This window comes from Podospora pseudocomata (genome assembly GCF_035222375.1).
Source record: "Podospora pseudocomata strain CBS 415.72m chromosome 1 map unlocalized CBS415.72m_1, whole genome shotgun sequence".
NCBI classification, from domain to species: Eukaryota; Fungi; Ascomycota; class Sordariomycetes; order Sordariales; family Podosporaceae; genus Podospora; species Podospora pseudocomata.
Genome location: NW_026946363.1, coordinates 3,033,683 through 3,050,596, shown reverse-complemented (window position 1 = coordinate 3,050,596; position 16,914 = coordinate 3,033,683). Strand labels below are relative to the sequence as shown.

Below are 16,914 nucleotides of genomic sequence, written 5' to 3'. Positions count from 1 at the left end.
AAGTATCTCAAGAAAGAAATAGCCAGCCAACGTCCCAGCATGTGTGTCTCATGTCATCTCACCATCCTTCTCTCGTCCTTTTTTTTCGATTTTCTTTTTTCAATCGGGCTCCTCGTGGGCACCCGGAATCCGCCTCTTGAAAGACAAGATCCGGCGGCCCTCGGTGACGCGGACGGGGATGTCGGGAAGCTCCACATATTCGATCTCCTGGTGACCAAGATCTCCTATGTCTCGCTTTCGACGCCGCCCGGTACCGAGAGCCATGTGCCCGTGCCCTTCCTCCTCCTCCGCAACAGCTGCCTTGAGCTCGGCTTCCTCGCCCTGGTGAGCTTCCACCTCACTGGACTTCAGCTTCAGCTTTCCGGCCGGCTGTCCCTCCTTCACCTCGGCGCTGCCACTGGACCCTTCAGCGACAGGCTCTGGTTCCTCAGAAGTTGGTGTTGTTAACCCCTCAGATGGGAAGTTGGGGGTGATGGTGGTAGATGGGATGGGAAACGAGGGAGGGGAATCATCCTCGTCCTCGTCTGACTCGTCCGAAGACGCGAAATTCGACGTGCCAGCACGCCTCATTGCTTCGATCCGGTCCCTCACCTCCTGGAGTGTCTTCTTCTGCGGGGGTGCAGAAGAGGACTCACCAGCCGCGCGAACCTGCTCGGCAACAGCCTGTCGAACCGCAACCCTGCCACGCAAACGGGGAACGAGTATCGGTCGACGGGCGACGCGCTGCCGGACAGACTCTTCATCAGAAGAGGAGCTGTCGGGTTCGGCGGACACCACATCTTGTCTGTCGTCTGCGCGAACAACTTCAACAGGAGTCGAGCCGTTGGAGCGGGGCTCCCGACGGCGGCGTTCGACTTCTTGACGCAGCACTGGGGCGACGGGAACTGGGACGTAATCGTCGACGTGGTCGTCTTCATCCGGGGAATCGAACGCCACGTCGGACCAGTACTCCGCGAAGGAGTAGCTGATCCCCTGCTCCGGGGGGGGTGTCACCGCCGGTGCTGTGGTTGCTGTTGTTGGCGCAGACGCACCCACTTCTTCTTCTTCTCCTTGGGGGCTCGCCACTACCTCCTCGCCTTGCGGTGACGGAGCAGCTTGGATGGGGGCCGCGGCGCGAGCAGCGGTTGGGGACACATCGTCAGCTGGGACGTTGTCGGTCGCTTGGTCTGTCGGCAGTGCGAATAGGGCAGGGTCGATAAGAGAGTCCGGACCCGACCATGTGCCCGGGGTCTCTCTCTCGGCGAACTGCTCGACCTCTCTTACCAGTTCTTCAAACTGGGCTTGCGACATTGACCAGTTCAGATACTCGTCCAAAATCAAAGTCAGGTCAGATTCGGACAGGAGCTGGGACTGGTTGTCTGGGCCGAAATCGATCTGAGCGAGCTGCTGGCCAACCTGATGATAGTATTGATCATCAGGCTGGGATGGATCCAGCGCCGATTGCTGCAGACCGAAGTTGTTTGGAAGAGGCTGCTGGTAAGAAGAGGCCTCGACATCATGGTGGTAGTCCATTGGTTCTGGGTGAAACTGCTGATGCTGTTGCTGCTGCTCACCAGAACCAACGTAGTTCACACCCTCATACGCGTTGAAGTCGAACGGTTGGGGTGCGGGCTCATCCATCCGCACGTCAGCTTCGTGAAACCTCATATCACCTTCTTGAGAAGGGAGGGAAGGGTAACCCCCCACTTGCGGCATCAGAGTATTGCCGAATACACCCTGGTCGATCATCTCGACGTTTTCGAAATCCTGTTGCTGAGAATATGCCATATTGACATCATCCTGAACGGCACCGAAAGCAAAAGGGGTGCCGGACATTGACATGGAGCCAAACATCGCGGCAGGGGGACCCTCTACTCCGGCGTCGGGGATGGCCATGGCGGTATCCTCACCCTCATCATCGACACCTGCCTCCTCCATCCGTGAATCCTCTTTCTTCACCTCCTCGTCCACCTTCACTGAGCCGGGTCGCGCGAGCGAGCCCTCGTCAAGCTCCATCCCTGGCAGAGCGTCGCAGACTTCGGTCCCCGTCATGACGGCTTCCTCAGTCTGGACGATGCCGACTTTAGGAGACGTGATGGCGGCTGGTGTGGTGATGGCGTCGGCGGTGGTTGCGGTGAAATCACCAATGATGTCGATCGTTGCAGTGGTTGTCGCGGTGACCAGTGGGGCTGCAACTGCTTGCGCAACGGAAGTCGAAATATGAGAAGCCTCCAAGAGGCTTGTGATGTCGTTAACGTCGGCATCGTTCTCAGTCTGTGCCTCCACACTAGCAACAGGACTGGAGCCGACAGGTGGTGTGTCAACACTCCCTTCCTCCGCAGATTTCAAACCACTTCCGGCGCTGTCGCGAGACAGCACCTTCTGCTCGGTCTCCCCTTCCAAAGAAGTCTCGGCTTCACCGCGCGTGGTCGTCGTCGTTGGGCTCGGGGGTAGCGGTGGATAAAGCTCTGTAGCGAGCAACTGCTGGTCAACACTAACGCAAGAATCACTCTCACCCTCCTCCTCCTCCAAAGAGGTCTCGGGCTCGTCATCCGTGTCCTCACTTTGCTTGTCACCGCCGACGGTGACGGCAACGTCACGGGTGGAACCGCCGGCCTGCTCACGCGCACCAGCTTCCGAGTCAAAGGACACTTCGGCTTCGGGCAGAGCAGGGTTTCCGGACGGACCAGGGGAACCGTGTTTGTCGTTGTCATCGACGGCGTCGGCGGTGGGTTCGCTCGGTGAAGCTTGCTCACCATCCACAACAGCTAGAATGGAAGAGGCGACGCTCGGTGGCGCGTCGTCCTCATCACCGTCGCCAGAGTCATCATCCTCCAGCCCGCGAGGACCTTCGGAATCTAGGTCAGACTTGGAATCATCATCTTCAGAGCCGCGAGGCTCGTCCGATTCACTCTCATCCATGGTGACCCACTCATCTTCACTGGATGACGTGGCGGGAACAGTGGCATTGGCAGCCTTCAGCTTGGCCGGGGTGTCGTCGCGCGTCGTCTTCCGGATGCTTCGTCCGCGCGCGGCGAGGGCAACGCGGAGTTCCGACATCAGATCATCGGAAGAGGTTGGTGCGACGGCGGCGGCCTGGGCTGGGGCGTCCGATGGAAGGACGAAGGGAGTATCGGCGGCGGCGGCGGCTGGTACTAAAGTCACCGAAGTGACAGCAGCGGGAGAAACAACCACCAAAGCCTTGATCTCTTTCTCCTTCTCGGCTTGGGCGTGACGGTACGCAATGAGCGACCGTTCACGAGCGAACCGAGCTTCCTTTGTGACGGCACTCTCCTTGCGAGGCCGCATCATCATCTGGTAGATCTCGTTGTCCGACGCGTGATGCTCGCGAACGGACAACGCTCTCAACGCCTGGTCCATGCCCTCAATTTGGGAAAAGGCGCGCTGAACCATGGTCGATGGCGAGAGAGGAGCGATTTCCTCGATGATGGTGGGTGCAGGAGAGGCAGGGGGTTCGTAGTGGGAGTGGTCGGTGGTCTGAGGCAGCTCGACCTCGGTCTCTGTGACGGGGAGAACCTTGGTTTTGCTGCGGGGGCGACGAGCGGTCGAGACGATCATCTCGAACACGCTCATGTCTTTCTTCTCTTCTGGTCGTCTAGGAGACGCAGGGGGGAGTGCGGCAGGGACGAAGCTATCGGGCTTGAGCATGAGTGCCCGCGAGGGCAAACGCGCCACAGCCGGGATCTTGACGATAGGGTATGCCGCTGTCTCTTTGACGACAATCTTTTGGATCTGGATGGCAGAAGCAATGTACTGCTGCCGTTTGTTGATCACCTCATCCAGTTTCTCACAGGCGGCCTTCAACCGAGCAAGCTCAGTCTCCAGCAAAGAACCCAAGAAACCGGCGAAGAAGAGGAGCCATTCCCCGGTAGAGAAACGACTCAACTCAAAAAGACCGTCTTCCATCTCGGCAAGGGGGATCTGCTCCGTGATGAATCTGTGCACACAATGGGAAAGCCTCCTGTTCGGGTGAACACGGCGGAACTCATCAACAGCGGCTTGAGAGCTGTCGAGAACTTTCCCAAGGGTGATGCATTGCTCGGCAAATCTCAACTCTCGAACGTGACGCCGCGCCGCCTCGTTAAGTAACTCGCGGAGGGTGATGTGACCCAGCGGAATCATGAGAACAACGTTCTCAATCAACTCAGGGAAATTCCTGCAAGTCCCCCGCGACTTTTCGAGGAAAGCCCTCCACGAGGGAGAAAAGACAGGGGCCAGGCAACACACCGCGGCAACGCCGTACCTCCACAGGACATTGAAGCATCCCGGGAAGTGCTTGCACACAAGAGAAAGCACAAATACAGCCAGTGCCGTGGTGAAGGCACCAGACGAGAAGCTCGCAGGCCCGTTAAAGTGGGCCAGGAGTCCGCCCAGCACCGCAGAAGCAAAGGCTGCAAAGTAATCCTTTCGGAGGCGAGGGAAGACCAGAGAGAAGAACAACAGAAGGAAAGCCAACCCGGCGAGGGCGGCGGTCGGGCTTGCAGTTTGGACTGTCACATTCGTTAACAGACGCTCGAAATCTAATGACTAAGAACGCAACATACCTGCGAAGCCGAGGGAGCAGACAACCACCGCGAGGGCGGCGAGCTGGGCAAGAAGCCCGAAGGCAACTGCGGCGAAGGTGGTGATGATGTACATCTTGTCTGTATAATCGTTAGCAAACCGGTCATGAAGTCATGGGACACAAAGACGAAAACCCACAAAGCGGGGACGAAAAGCCGGTGCCGGAACTGTTGAAGATGGTCAGCGAATGTCGTGAAGCCACAGGATACCAAGATGAAAGCCTACAAGGCGAGACGAAAAGTCGTTGCTTGGGTACTGTCGAAGATGGTCAGCCAAAGTTGAAAAAGTCGAAAAAACAAAGATAAAAAAAAAAAAAACCTCACATCGCCTGACGGATGGCGAATTGCTGGTACTATTGAAAATATCGTTAGCAAACGAAAGAGAAGAAGAATAAATGCCGTGAGAGGGCGGGAATGGGGGCACCTACAAGCGTGGCGATCGGTCGTACTGAGTAAAAATAGAAGAGAGGGAAAGGTTCACGGGAATTTGGGAGAGCAGATGAACAAACCAGGCAGCGGAGGGTCAGGCAGGGCGATGGGCAGAATTTTCCCATTCACTGGGGCAGAACAATAACAATGGGCAGTTGCTCCTTCCCACGCTGGGACGATGATGTCGTCGATCAAGGTTCGAACAGAGGGTTTGGTGGTCGCTTTTAGGGTCTGAACTTGGGGTAGCGATGGGATCATTTCAAACATATGAGTTTCTGACAATATCAGAGGCAAGATGTAGGTTGAAAACAACATGATATCAGGTAGATGAAGGCCATAAGGGTCTTCAGCATCTGTTCTAACAGACAGATCAACGGGCATTTTCTTTTCAGTGATGATGTAGTATATAGACAGATTTTGGATCAAAAAGTCCACACGACGCCAGGATATTGACTCTTTTCTTTGTATTTAACCACTTTGTTCTCCTATTCAAAACGCTGCTGTCTTGATCAAGGGTATCTCTGCAAACGCCCACAATCATTGTCACCAAACAAGAACACACGGAAGATTGCCTGGCAAAGCCTACTCAAGCACACTCTTGAACCACTACCCAGCCTTCATGCTATCTTCAATTCGATATTCATCTGACCATTCCCAGATCTCATGCTTGACTTAGGGAGCCTCAACATCGCAGAGCCATCCTGAACATGATATTTCAAGCAATAAAGCACAGCCAATGCCCTACAAACCTCCCAGAAAAAATACAACCCAATCAGATCCAAAACAACACCTCTAGACATCCCCAGCCTCATGAAGCTACAGCCTCGCACATCACCCGACGTCTCCTATCATCGGCAAAACCCAGGTCTAACCTCAAGTCTTGGCATCCCCTATCTCGTACTCCACCAAAGTAAACATTGCACCCGCCTTTCCTACCAAGCCCTCACCATCAGGCACCCAACCACCTGACTCACAATTGAGCTGAACACCGATGTAAATGGAAGGCACAAGGACCTTGATAGCCTGCTGCCTGGAGAAACTTGCGCGTCAATTTCACTGAGGGAAGGAGCGAAAGTATGCGCAGTTGGGAAGGAGTGGGGAGGACCCACTTTTGGTTGTGGAGGCAACGGGTGGTGAGAGTGGCAGAGGGTGGGAGGGACTGTGATGTGAGCCTTCAAGACGGTGAGGCAGCTCGGGCAGGAGGGCAGCGGAAATTTTTATGGGGGATTGGGGGGTCGGTGAGCTAAGTGGGTGGTGAAGTTGCAGAGGGTGAGTTTGGTGATAATTCCTCGTGTTCGATGTCAAGCCGCGCGAAAAATGACCTGGAAAGTTGCAGTTCGGGAATATTGAGGAGATCGTGGGGCATCATGATTTCTTGTGTTCTCCTTCAATCGTAGGGCTCAGCAATGGGGTCTAAGCAGAGATTGATTTCTGGCCTGTTGGGTCGTCGGAACTGTTTTGATGGCGGTTTTTCACTGTTCCCAAGCACTCGCGGCCTTCTTGTTTGCAGTATGAGAGAAACGCAACTTGATGAAAATCCCGTATCGTGTAGACTACAACCGCAACTGCTGTGACTGAGCCATGTCGAAAAGGCATCAAAATGAGTGCAGGATATTGGCGATCTCTTCGACTTTAAAGCTCAAGGGCGTCTCTCAAATTGGCAGGACACTCAGTAGGTCATTTTGAGAATGGTATCTTGACAAAACCCCTCGTTTTATTATTACTTCTCCGAGCTTCCTGGCATGTTGTGGGTGAAAAAGGCACTCCAAGAGGCTTCAGCTCACATCACGGCATTGGTGATGCTTTCAAACGCAACGTCTCGGCATGAAAACAGGGGTAGGAAATAAGCACCAAGGCCCAGAAATGGCCATTGATCTCGTGTGGGACTTTAATCTGTTGACTATATGATGGTCGATGGTGTTGAATATATTATGGCTGATGGTATGCCTGACTGATGGTTGTCTCCCATCCTTCTCATGACCAATGTAAACTCCCATGAAGTGATGTCGGCACAGACAGTGAGGATACGATATGATCCCTGGTGATGACCCAGTTTTCCCAGAATTTATTGGGATGTTGGGAGTTAGCAGTGGTTTACTTTTAACATTTGAAAAGGCCATATCATAGCATTTGGGTTTGTTTTACCAGGTATCAAATGAAGAAGACCGTCCCAGAATCCCGCGCAAGCAAGTTATTCGCCATTTCATTTCATATCGCAAAGCTCTTTGTCTTGCCACTGTTGATAAAGTTTCCTCAGAACGGGGTGCGAAGTCCTAACGTCATCCAGATAGTGACTCTACCCAGATTGAACGAGTCCTCAAGTCAGGTACACCATTTGGACATTCGTCTTTATGATGTTTTAGCATCCAGTTTCAATTGTCACATCCGCATCTGTCCCCTTCTAAAACTTCCAACTCACTACAACCGCCACCTGAAAACCCCATCTTTTCTTCTTTAGCTCTCTTATCCCACCTACATTTACATTCAGTCCCTTAAGAAGCCCTCTGCCAGGGCCAACCGGGAGTGGGAAGAACGCAGCCGACCAATGCAGCAACGCTTCCGAGCCCGGCCACCAGGGTATTCTGGGTTCTTCTCGCCTTGGAGACAAGGCTGTTCTGTCAGGAACCGCGGATCCTCGTCCATCTCAATATCTTCGGATGCGTCAGATTGGTATTCTTGCTCCTTACTCATCTCGGAGAGCCTTGATTGCTCGGCTTTCTAAAGCAAAATCCAAACTGCCCGCTGATTTGACTATAAACAAACGCATTTCCAGTCTTTTCTTGATGATATATACAGCCCAATATATTACTCCGGTATCCTGACGACGCACATGATGCCCTAATAGAAACGAAAACACCCGGGTATATCCATACATCATGATATCCATCGTTAAGTATCCATCATCAATCAACATTACCCTGCCACACAAGGAACCAAACACCAACACCTTGCCTCTAACTCAACTCCAATCCATCACATCATCAGCCTGTCATTCACATTGCAAACCCTCACTGCTGCTGATAAAACTGTCCCTGCGGCACCAGCACAGGCTGCTGAGGCTGCGGAGAATACACTTGTTTCTCCTGAGTCGCCGGTTGCTGCTGATAAACCTGCTGCTGCGGTTGCTGATAAACAGGCGGCTGCTGCTGGAACTGCTGCTGGAACTGCTGCTGAGGAACCTGCTGGTACACCACCGGCTGCTGCTGCTGCTGTTGCTGCTGCCCCTGAGGAACTTGCACCGTTCCAACAGTAGGCTTAGGACCAAAAGGCACACCCGCCTGGGAGTGCCCGCCTTCCTTGCGGTGTCTATGGAGTCTGATCGAGTGGATGATCAACGAAATAACATGAAGGACACTGTTTCCATTAGCATACAAACCATGGCGGGGGGTTGGAAAAAAAGACTGACAAGTTAAGCCCACCCATCCCACTAGCAGCCGCCAACCCAGTCCACCAAGCCTGCTCGTATGTCGAGGTAAGATAGAGGTAACTACCATAATACTGCATCCAAGGAGCGATATGCGCCGCCACGACTGAGAAGGAAGCCAGCCACATCACAATGAGGAGGATGTCCAGTGCGAGGACGGCCCAGTAGTTGAAGGCTTCTGGGGCGCCGAACCAGGCGACGAGGTGGTAGATGGAGGTGAGGATTGTCATGATGGCCTGCCCAAAGATGTTAGTCCCACTCCCGACATAACACAAGATGGAAATAGAAGATAAAGATGAGGGGGTGAAGAAACATACCACGGCCAACATGAACGCATTCCCATCCCAAGCCAAAAAGTGAATACTATACGCCACCAACCCCAGAACAATCACCGCGACCACCAGCTGGAGGATTCTCAAGACAATAAACCCCTTGGGATAAATGGGAAAGTGCTCGCGGCCGGGTTTGCGGAGGGCGGTCGACATCTTGTCTACCTGCTTGTATGTTGTCTTTCACACTTGCCGGTTTTTTCCGTCGTTAAAAGACTGCAAACCTAATGAAAATAAAAGATGAGAACCAGAGAGAAAAAAAAACGCCTCTGACGAACGGGTCGGCGGCTTTTTACATCACAACCCGCACGCATAAACCTTACTCTCTTGTCTTACCCAGCTGACCAGCCCAAAGGCGCAAGGCTACACCAATATTTAGTCACCAAATCAAGAAATGCGGTCAACCCCATTCTACAAGAAAAGAGCAAAACTGAACCCTTGTCTTTTCGTTGATAGGGAGGGGCGTGCTGCAATGCTTGCATGGTTCGTGGCAGTGACTTCAAATGCCAAGCTGTTCAAAGTGCCACCCCAGAGCATTGACTTGTCTCTGCTTGTCTCGCTGCGCCCAGGAACTCGGAAAGACGGTGATTCGTCGACACCATCACGACCTGCAGTTGGATCCTTGGATGCGGCTGAAGCGCCAAGCTGAAAGTTGGGCTGAGAACCACTCGACCACCACAACACATCATGATAGCTAAACCCAAAGGCATCATCTCGATCGAGAATCATTTGAACTCACCAAGGGCACCTAGTGTTGACCATATAGTTAAACCAAGTTCGTGTTTTTAGATGTTGAGAGTTACCTTAGGTATATACCATCAAAATTCTATGTGCCGTTGAGATCTGGAGAAAGAAGAAGTGACCCAAAATCAAGACAAGGCTGTGACCGCCCCCCAGAAGAGGCCTTAGCCCCCCGGCACCTCACCACCAAGACCAAACCAGGCAGTCTAAATGAGTTGTCAAAAATCCACCCCCCTTGCCCTCCCACTATTGGCTCACCTCTTCAATGCCGTCCGTCCAGCCCCAGGCGGCGGCACAAGAAATCATTTCCCATGCCCAGCGCTTGTGCCCTACTTGCCGCGATCCCGAAAAGTCTGATGAAATATCGAAACTGGGTTCGGCATCTTGACCTGATCGAGATGTCTACCTACCTACGTGTGACTTGAATATCGGCTTGGCATTTCTACCCATTGGATCAAAGACACCATTCCTTTGTACAACCTCCATCCCAACCCGTCACTTCATACACATCGAGATGCAAGCACTCGCATCACACACCACAACCCTCAGTCGAATCGGTGCAGCAGTAGTCCATCTTTATTTCTCGCTCCAGCATACATAAATCCTACTTGTAATCATCCTCTAACCAGCAACTAGCATACAGCTGGGCATACAGTACTGCCCCCCCTTCCCGTCCTCTCCTCTCCCCCTCCCCATCACCACCAAACCAAAACAAAACTCAGCAAGCAAAACAGCAAGAAAAACATTTATACACACCACAACCACAACTCCTTTTCAGTTAAAATCTTCCATTAATCAATCCATGCTCCCCATACGGATGATAACAACAGGAATACCAAACTTCCTCTCCCTCTCAATCATCAAAAACATATGACCCCCCTTTTCTCTTTCTCCCCCCAACCACACCAATCCATCCCGTCTATATACAGAACCTCCCCCCTCCCCTCTCCCATCAAACTCTGGGAAATAAAATAAAAACTGGCTGATGCAAGAAACCGAAGAAAAAAAAAAAGACAACAAGCCTGAACAGTCAAAGTCAAAGAAGAAGAAAAGACACCCCCCTCCTCCCCAAAGAGAAAAAAAAAACAAGCAGCTATGATGGGTATCAAAGCAAAAAATAAAATAAAAAGGCTATAAAAGCCTATAATAAACAAAAACTGGTCTTCTGTTAGAGAAAAATAAAATCGAAGCGTAAGCAATGCTCATGTCGACTAAGTTTCTCAACCCCTTCCTCCTCTCCCCAAGTCTCGAATCGAATCAGGTATCTATCATCCATCCATCTTTTTCCTCAAAAAACCCCCCAAGTCTCGCATCATCATTAGAGCAATAGTATAATCCAAGTTGTCGTCCTTCATGCAAAATCATCGGCATCCCCGCCATCATCCATCACCAACTGATCAACCCTCTGCACCAGCTCCTTCGTCTCCCTCGCAATCTCAAACGCAATCGGCGGCAACGTCTGCGTCCACATCCTCCACTCCCGACTGGCACTATCGTTGCCCGCAGCCGCAAGATCCAAACCGCGCTTGCCCGCCTCCATCAGCCGCTCTCGGCAGGCAGAAAGACGCCTGACAAGCTCAACACCATTGCCACCAGTTGACTCCGTCTCGGACACGACCTGGCCGACAACATCCACAATCGTGTTGATCTCCTCCGTGACCTGGCTAATGTCCGCGTCGTTGCGTATCAGCTGCACAAGGTCCTGGATCGTCTGCACGAGCACCGCCGTCTGGTCTTCGAGGTAGATCTTGAGGTCCTCCGCCCGAGTGTCGCGCTGCTGGCGTGCGTTGTTGTACATGCCGTTGGCGTTTCCGTTCACAGCCTTGTTCAGGTTGCCGTGGCCGCCTCCGTTGCCGTTTGTCATGGATCCGTTGGCCATTTGTCCGTTGGTGTAGGATTCACGAGGTGAGTTGACCGGGCTGTACGCAGACGAGTCCATGCTGGCTCGGCTTCCGGCGGCGCCTAGGCCGCGGAAAGGTGGTGGGCGCTGAAGAGAATCCTCAGCTCGGGAGGCCTGGTTCTGCCCATTGCTTCGTGGCGAAAAGAAGCTGGCCGATTCAACAGGAGTAACCGTGCCGTCGTCATCGTCATCTTCCAATTCACCATCCGGGGTAGATCGAATCTTGACAGCTCGGAGGAGCTCAACAACAGCCGTGACCAGGTGAGAGGCAGCAGCATCGAGGAGAGTCACTGGCGCAATTCCAGCCGAGCTAGCAAAAGACTTGGAGGCAGTAATAAGATTGTTGGCTGCGGGGGATACTCGGGCCTTGAGCTTCTGGTTTTGCTGCGCAAGCTCGATGTTGTTCTGTGCCGACTCGTCGATATCCTTAGTGATCCGTCGGACGCTTACCACAACTGCCTTCATAGAGTCAATCACGCGCTCCGGGTCATCCACGCGCGCCCGTTGCAACAGCTCGTCAATGGCGATCTGGAACTTGGTGACATGGACGTCCTTGACCAGCCCATCGTCTTGCGTGAAGCCCTTCTCGCGCACAAACTTCCCAGCGTCCTGTTGCATTGGAATGCCCTCCGAAGACCCGCGTAGATCCCGCAGCTGAGTTTTGGCGCGGGCGTAGCGATTCCTCCAGTCCCGGACCTCCTTCTCCAACATTTCGATCGTCTTCTCCAGCTCCGACTGCCTTTCCCACGAGGCACCGCTTTGCTGGGAAATATTGCGCATCTCCATCAGGAACCCCTGGGCCTCACGACGAACCTCCTCTGTCACCTGCTCTTGCTCCACCAACGCCGCACGCAGAGCCCTGTTCTCGCGTTCTAATTCCTCGTCAGCCATGCCGTTTGACTGTGCGTTGGCGCCGGCGCGAGCTTCGTCAAGCTGTTCTCGAAGTTGGCGAATTTCCTCATCGTGTTCGTCCCTGGTCCTGTCCAGCTCCCTCTTCATCGACTCGTTCAATTCCTCCACTTGAGCAAGCTTATTCTCCAGTTCGGCGCGGGCGTCATCCCATTCCCTCTTCTCAGCATTAGAAGCCGTGGCTCGGGAACGTTCCCCATCTAGAGCGTTCATGAGGTCGTCATCCTTCTTCTTAAGTGCATCCTCCATGCTGTCCAGTTTCTCACGCAAATCCCTAACTTGCTGCTCATAATCCTCAAGAAGTTTCTTGTCCGTCTGCATACCATGATTAGTTTGTTTCCCGAAAACCTCGGGTGAAAATGAGCCTACCTCGGATGCGCCAGCACTTCGTTTGCTATCACGGTCTATTGACCGGTTCATGCCATAGGAATCAGATCCGGCAGGATCGGGACTCATGGGGCTGATGGCGTCATCGTCCTCCTCCACCATGGTGCTCTTGTTAGGCACAATGGTGTTGTTCTGGAACTGCTTCGCAATCGGCTGTCCATAGTTGCCATTCGGCGGCAGGCCTGGAGAGGGTGGGATAGGGAAGCCGCTGCCGAGAGGAGTAGGCATCCCTCGTCCGCTTCGTATTGAGCTGGCTTCTGAAGGGCGTCTACGGCTCTGACCCCGAGGAGGGAACCCGCCATTCATTCCGCTTACCGGTGTTTGCGACCGGCTGATGGGACCTCCGCGTACTGATACTGGGCTGCCAACACGGGGGATATCCCCAGCCGCAAAGCGTGGGAACCTCCTCTCCAGTTCGCAAAAGACATCGGTGGCCAGATCACGGAAGCGTGGAGGGCCCAATGACGAAAGTTTTTGGCGCGCTTGGTTTCGCTTGGGGTGGAAGTTGTCCTCAGGTAATAGATAATCAGGTGGACCGGATCCTGGAGGGGCATTGGGGGGTCTACGAGCTGTTGTCTCACGTCGCTTCAGCTCGTCAAAGACGTCGGTACTGAGCTCGAGAAACTGAACCCCAGTAAGGCGCTGCAGCTTGTCGCGAGCCTTGTTCGGTGGTGGCTTCGGGTTGCCGTCACGCGAAGTCGCTGACAGAAATCGCTTGAGTGAGACATAGTGCTCAGCGAGCACCATCTCATGGCCGCCCAAGTCATCCCTCACGACTTGGCTTCTGCCACTCTCACTCCTTGCGTATAGGTTGGTGCCGGCACTGGATCGGCCGACAGAGGGAGGCGGGGAGGGACCGCCGACGCTCCTGGGCCCCGGTGGGAAGTTCCCGTTCATCGCCCTGACAGCACCAGCCGAGTCGGGTGGTGTGGTGATGTCTCCGCGGTTGTTTGGATATGTGTTTTTGTCGGTGTTGGTGGGATAAGACCACTCGCTACCGCCTACAGAGACAGGAGACAGTGGCGCATTGAGGCCATTCATGGTCTTCGGGGTGGCTCGGAGGGAATGGCTTCGTCAACCGTGTCAAGCAGGCGCCGGGCCAGATCGCGCACTGAGAGACGGGGAGTTCGCGGCGGAGGCCGAGGTGAAGATGGACGTCGTTGTACTGTGTTCCGTGCACATTCAACGGGGAACGGGGACGGTAGAACGATTCAAGAGAGACAAGGTCCCGTCGGTACTGGAATGCGGTGCAAGTGTAGCGGGAAACGGTCGGTGGTCGGTGGTCGGTGGTCGGCAGGTGGTTGTCACAGCATGAAACGCATCAACGCCCCAGCCAACTGCGACGCTTCCTCCTCGGCGGTGGCCTTCTTCTTTCTAGGTTTCTGCTGCGGTCTGCAAAATTACGCCAAATTTACCAAATGAGAAGAAACCGGCCGTTCGGGAAGTGTTACCGCTAGAGAAATACAGGCAGGAATTTACGGCGGCGGTGGCCGTTGGGTCTCGTTGCTTGCGGCTGGGGGACCTGGAGGGGACCTGGTCTGCTTGTCTGAACTGATCTCTTCACAGAAAGAGAAGTGAAAAAAAAAGAATAGAAAAGCAAAGTCATCAGTGTAATTACGGAACAGTGCGCGTGTCTGTGTGAGATGGGGAAAAAAGGGCGGAACGTCAAGGCGCCCCTGACGACGGGATGAACTGTACGCAGCGATGTGGTTGGCTGCTGCTGAACACTTGGGGTTGCAATTTCCTCAATGGCTAGTCGCGCGCTACAGCAGGAACAGTTGGCGAAAGGAGGCGGGAGGGCCCAGAACAGGGGGGGCTATGGGGGTTCTCTTCAGGTGCACAGGCCCCAAGGTTACGCAGGCCTCTCTCAGCGGCGATGGAGTCTTGTGAGTCTTGGTCAGAATGGCTTCAACTTTCTCTGCCAATGAACTTGATCGCACGTGGCCACGGCAGGCGCCGGCATGCACGACATCACCCACAAAGCACACCACGAGCTGAGGGAGGTCACGGAGACAAGGACCATCCATATCAGAACAAAGACACCATCAGACCAGTCCCTGGCTAGCCGATCTCCACGGGACAAGCCTGCCCAGAAAACACCAATATTTGTATTCGTACCTACTCCGTCCACCGATGAGAACCGTAGGTATTGTGGACGCAGTACACTATGTAGGGAAATAGAAATGTCCCCTTGCTGCGGCTCTCTCTGCGGTAACGGTCACATGGATAGCGTGTGATTTTCTGAGCTTGATTTCCATATGCATTGACTCTCGGGCCCATCCGCATGAGCCCCCATGGGAACATCCGTTTGATCTTCCGTACGCTGGATAAATAAATCACACCTCTCGTTGCGCCTCTGAACAGAGATGCCTCCGATCAGGACATTCTGGAAGCCGAGTCATTTTTTGCGCTTCGGCGGGTCGACGTCTTCTTGGGCTGAGAACTCGGCGGAACATCCCCTGTCGCCTCATTTCATCTCGATCTTAGGTCCGGAGTCCTAACAGGGCCGATCCGGTCCTTTAATCACTGCATCCCGGGTCACGGCAAAAGTCCGACCAACGGAGCCGCGCCGGTAAAAAAACAAAAGGCGGAGAATCATGTGCAAGGCGGTGCCAGTCGCCGTCAAAAGACAGCAAGAAAAGAAAATAGAAAAGAAAAAGAAAAAGAAAACAAAGAGCGGTCTCGGAGTCGCCGCTTCATAAGCCTGCCTCATGAGATGTCTGCTATCCGTCGCTTGCTTGATTCAATGCCCAAAGCCCATATCCCGAAAACAATACCAACCGCCCAACGCCCGCTAAACCATGAAATATGAGTGTTAAAGAGATGAATGAAGTGAAGCTCATCAAAACCAAGCCAAAGTCCAAGTCGCAGGAAGGTTAGGCCATCTTTCCTGCCACTCACCAATCACCTCGGGAACACGCTCATCAAAGCTGGCTCTGGCAGCACCACTGCCAGAATCAAACGCCGCTGCGCCAACCTTTTCGCGCTCTTCTTTCGCGACCTGGTTCAGGGAGTCGGCAAGGTCGACCATGGCTTTGCCTCCAACGGAGGCCTCTTCGTGGTTGTCCTTGATATCAATGTTGATAACATGAACAGCTCTGTTGAGTGGAGAGCCCCGGTTAAGAAGATCATCGATCACAGCATCCCAGCAGCGCTCTTCGCAGGTAATGACTATATCGGCGACGCCTCCCTCCATGCCCTCGAAGCCTTTGTCTGTTTCTTTCTTGACTCGGGGCATGCCTACTTGCCAGTCTTGCCATCTTTCCGGGCCCCACTTGATGTTGCGGTTTCGGCCGAGCATGTTAAGAAGTCCGTTGGCCCGATACAAACGGGGGTCCTTGGCCTCAAGCTCTCTGTAGATACTATCGTACGAGGTCTCGTTGAACTTGTAGACATTGGGCTGTGTGATGGTAGGACCTGGAAGCCGGACAAGAGAGCCGGTTCCGAAAGAAATCACTGGATAGTTTGCCAACGCCAGACGCAAATGGCCCTCCATAGATCTGAGCTGTGTTAATCCTCCCCCGCGCACCACCTTCAAAAGCAGACATTTGTATCTTACCTGTTCTGATTACTGGCACATACGGTGCAAAACTTGAGTTTGAAGCCACCAGGGTCCTCCCGGTGGCCGTTTGGCTGGGCCAGAGCAGCGGGAGCAGCCGAAGCCGTAGTCGCGTTACCGTTGGCGGTGTCCATGATGAATACCCCTGACGGATTTGTTTGATGCTGCTGCTGATCGTTCCCATCGATGGTTGTTGAAAATCAACTCTGGACACGGGTGTTAGCTACCTTATTGTCTTGCCAATGCAATTTTTTCGACTTGATCATCAAGGTGTTGTTTGTCATTTCAGTTAAAAGCGTAATAAAAAGTCTATCATCATGGCCCGCAAAGCGAGTCTAAGACAGCTCCAATAAAGAGTTCATCATGGAAGACAAAGGGCATGTTCGGGGAGGGCAGCGTGGAATTTTTACCTTTGAAAGACACAGCAAGGCTGAAGAGATGAGAGTACCCGGCACAGCTAAACACCCATTACTATTTGGGTGCTGTCGCCCCACGAGAGGTGAGAAGTGGTATGAGTGGCGCTGTCTGTTTGTTGATGCAGAGTAGGTAGCAGTGTTGATGATGCAGAAATGGAGAGTCGCGGTTGGAAGAAGCCTTGAAATGTTTTCGGCAGTCGGTCTTGGCCCTAGCGAGGTCTCGCCGCCACTGACCGCCTTGAGCCGGATGGATGACGA

General features: G+C 53.5%; 4 protein-coding genes across 4 annotated transcripts; all 4 read right to left on the bottom strand.

The window, feature by feature from the left end:
* Nucleotides 1-99: 99 nt before the first annotated feature.
* Nucleotides 100-4,638, bottom strand: QC762_111670 (uncharacterized protein; the record flags this gene model as incomplete). Its single annotated transcript, XM_062885586.1, has 2 exons — nt 100-4,490; nt 4,545-4,638. 2 exons carry the CDS (start codon nt 4,636-4,638, stop codon nt 100-102), a joined length of 4,485 nt encoding a protein of 1,494 aa, XP_062748562.1.
* Nucleotides 4,639-7,703: 3,065 nt separating this feature from the next.
* QC762_111660 (uncharacterized protein) lies at nt 7,704-9,526 on the bottom strand. Its single transcript, XM_062885585.1, has 3 exons — nt 8,733-9,526; nt 8,411-8,651; nt 7,704-8,345 (listed from the first exon to the last, which is right to left on the bottom strand). The coding sequence occupies exons 1-3, from the start codon at nt 8,898-8,900 to the stop codon at nt 8,323-8,325; spliced, it is 432 nt and encodes a 143-aa protein (XP_062748561.1). The 5' UTR covers nt 8,901-9,526; the 3' UTR covers nt 7,704-8,322.
* A 927-nt stretch (nt 9,527-10,453) lies between these two features.
* Nucleotides 10,454-14,469, bottom strand: SPA2 (component of the polarisome). Its single transcript, XM_062885584.1, has 2 exons — nt 12,664-14,469; nt 10,454-12,609 (listed from the first exon to the last, which is right to left on the bottom strand). Exons 1-2 carry the CDS (start codon nt 13,720-13,722, stop codon nt 10,837-10,839), a joined length of 2,832 nt encoding a protein of 943 aa, XP_062748560.1. The 5' UTR covers nt 13,723-14,469; the 3' UTR covers nt 10,454-10,836.
* Nucleotides 14,470-14,742: 273 nt separating this feature from the next.
* On the bottom strand, nt 14,743-16,801 carry SSU72 (RNA polymerase II subunit A C-terminal domain phosphatase). Its single transcript, XM_062885583.1, has 2 exons — nt 16,241-16,801; nt 14,743-16,181 (listed from the first exon to the last, which is right to left on the bottom strand). The coding sequence occupies exons 1-2, from the start codon at nt 16,372-16,374 to the stop codon at nt 15,524-15,526; spliced, it is 792 nt and encodes a 263-aa protein (XP_062748559.1). The 5' UTR covers nt 16,375-16,801; the 3' UTR covers nt 14,743-15,523.
* Nucleotides 16,802-16,914: the final 113 nt, after the last annotated feature.

Excerpts from the sequence above, each read along its gene's own strand:
- QC762_111660 (XM_062885585.1), bottom strand. The coding sequence starts at position 8,900 with ATGTCGACCGCCCTCCGCAAACCCGGCCGCGAGCACTTTCCCATTTAT. Across the intron at positions 8,652-8,732 it reads ATGCGTTCATGTTGGCCGTG|GCCATCATGACAATCCTCAC; the intron begins GTATGTTTCTTC and ends ATCTTTGGGCAG. Across the intron at positions 8,346-8,410 it reads GGCGGCTGCTAGTGGGATGG|TGTCCTTCATGTTATTTCGT; the intron begins GTGGGCTTAACT and ends TAATGGAAACAG.
- SPA2 (XM_062885584.1), bottom strand. The coding sequence starts at position 13,722 with ATGAATGGCCTCAATGCGCCACTGTCTCCTGTCTCTGTAGGCGGTAGC. Across the intron at positions 12,610-12,663 it reads GAAGTGCTGGCGCATCCGAG|ACGGACAAGAAACTTCTTGA; the intron begins GTAGGCTCATTT and ends CATGGTATGCAG.
- SSU72 (XM_062885583.1), bottom strand. The coding sequence starts at position 16,374 with ATGGACACCGCCAACGGTAACGCGACTACGGCTTCGGCTGCTCCCGCT. Across the intron at positions 16,182-16,240 it reads TGTGCCAGTAATCAGAACAG|ATCTATGGAGGGCCATTTGC; the intron begins GTAAGATACAAA and ends AACACAGCTCAG.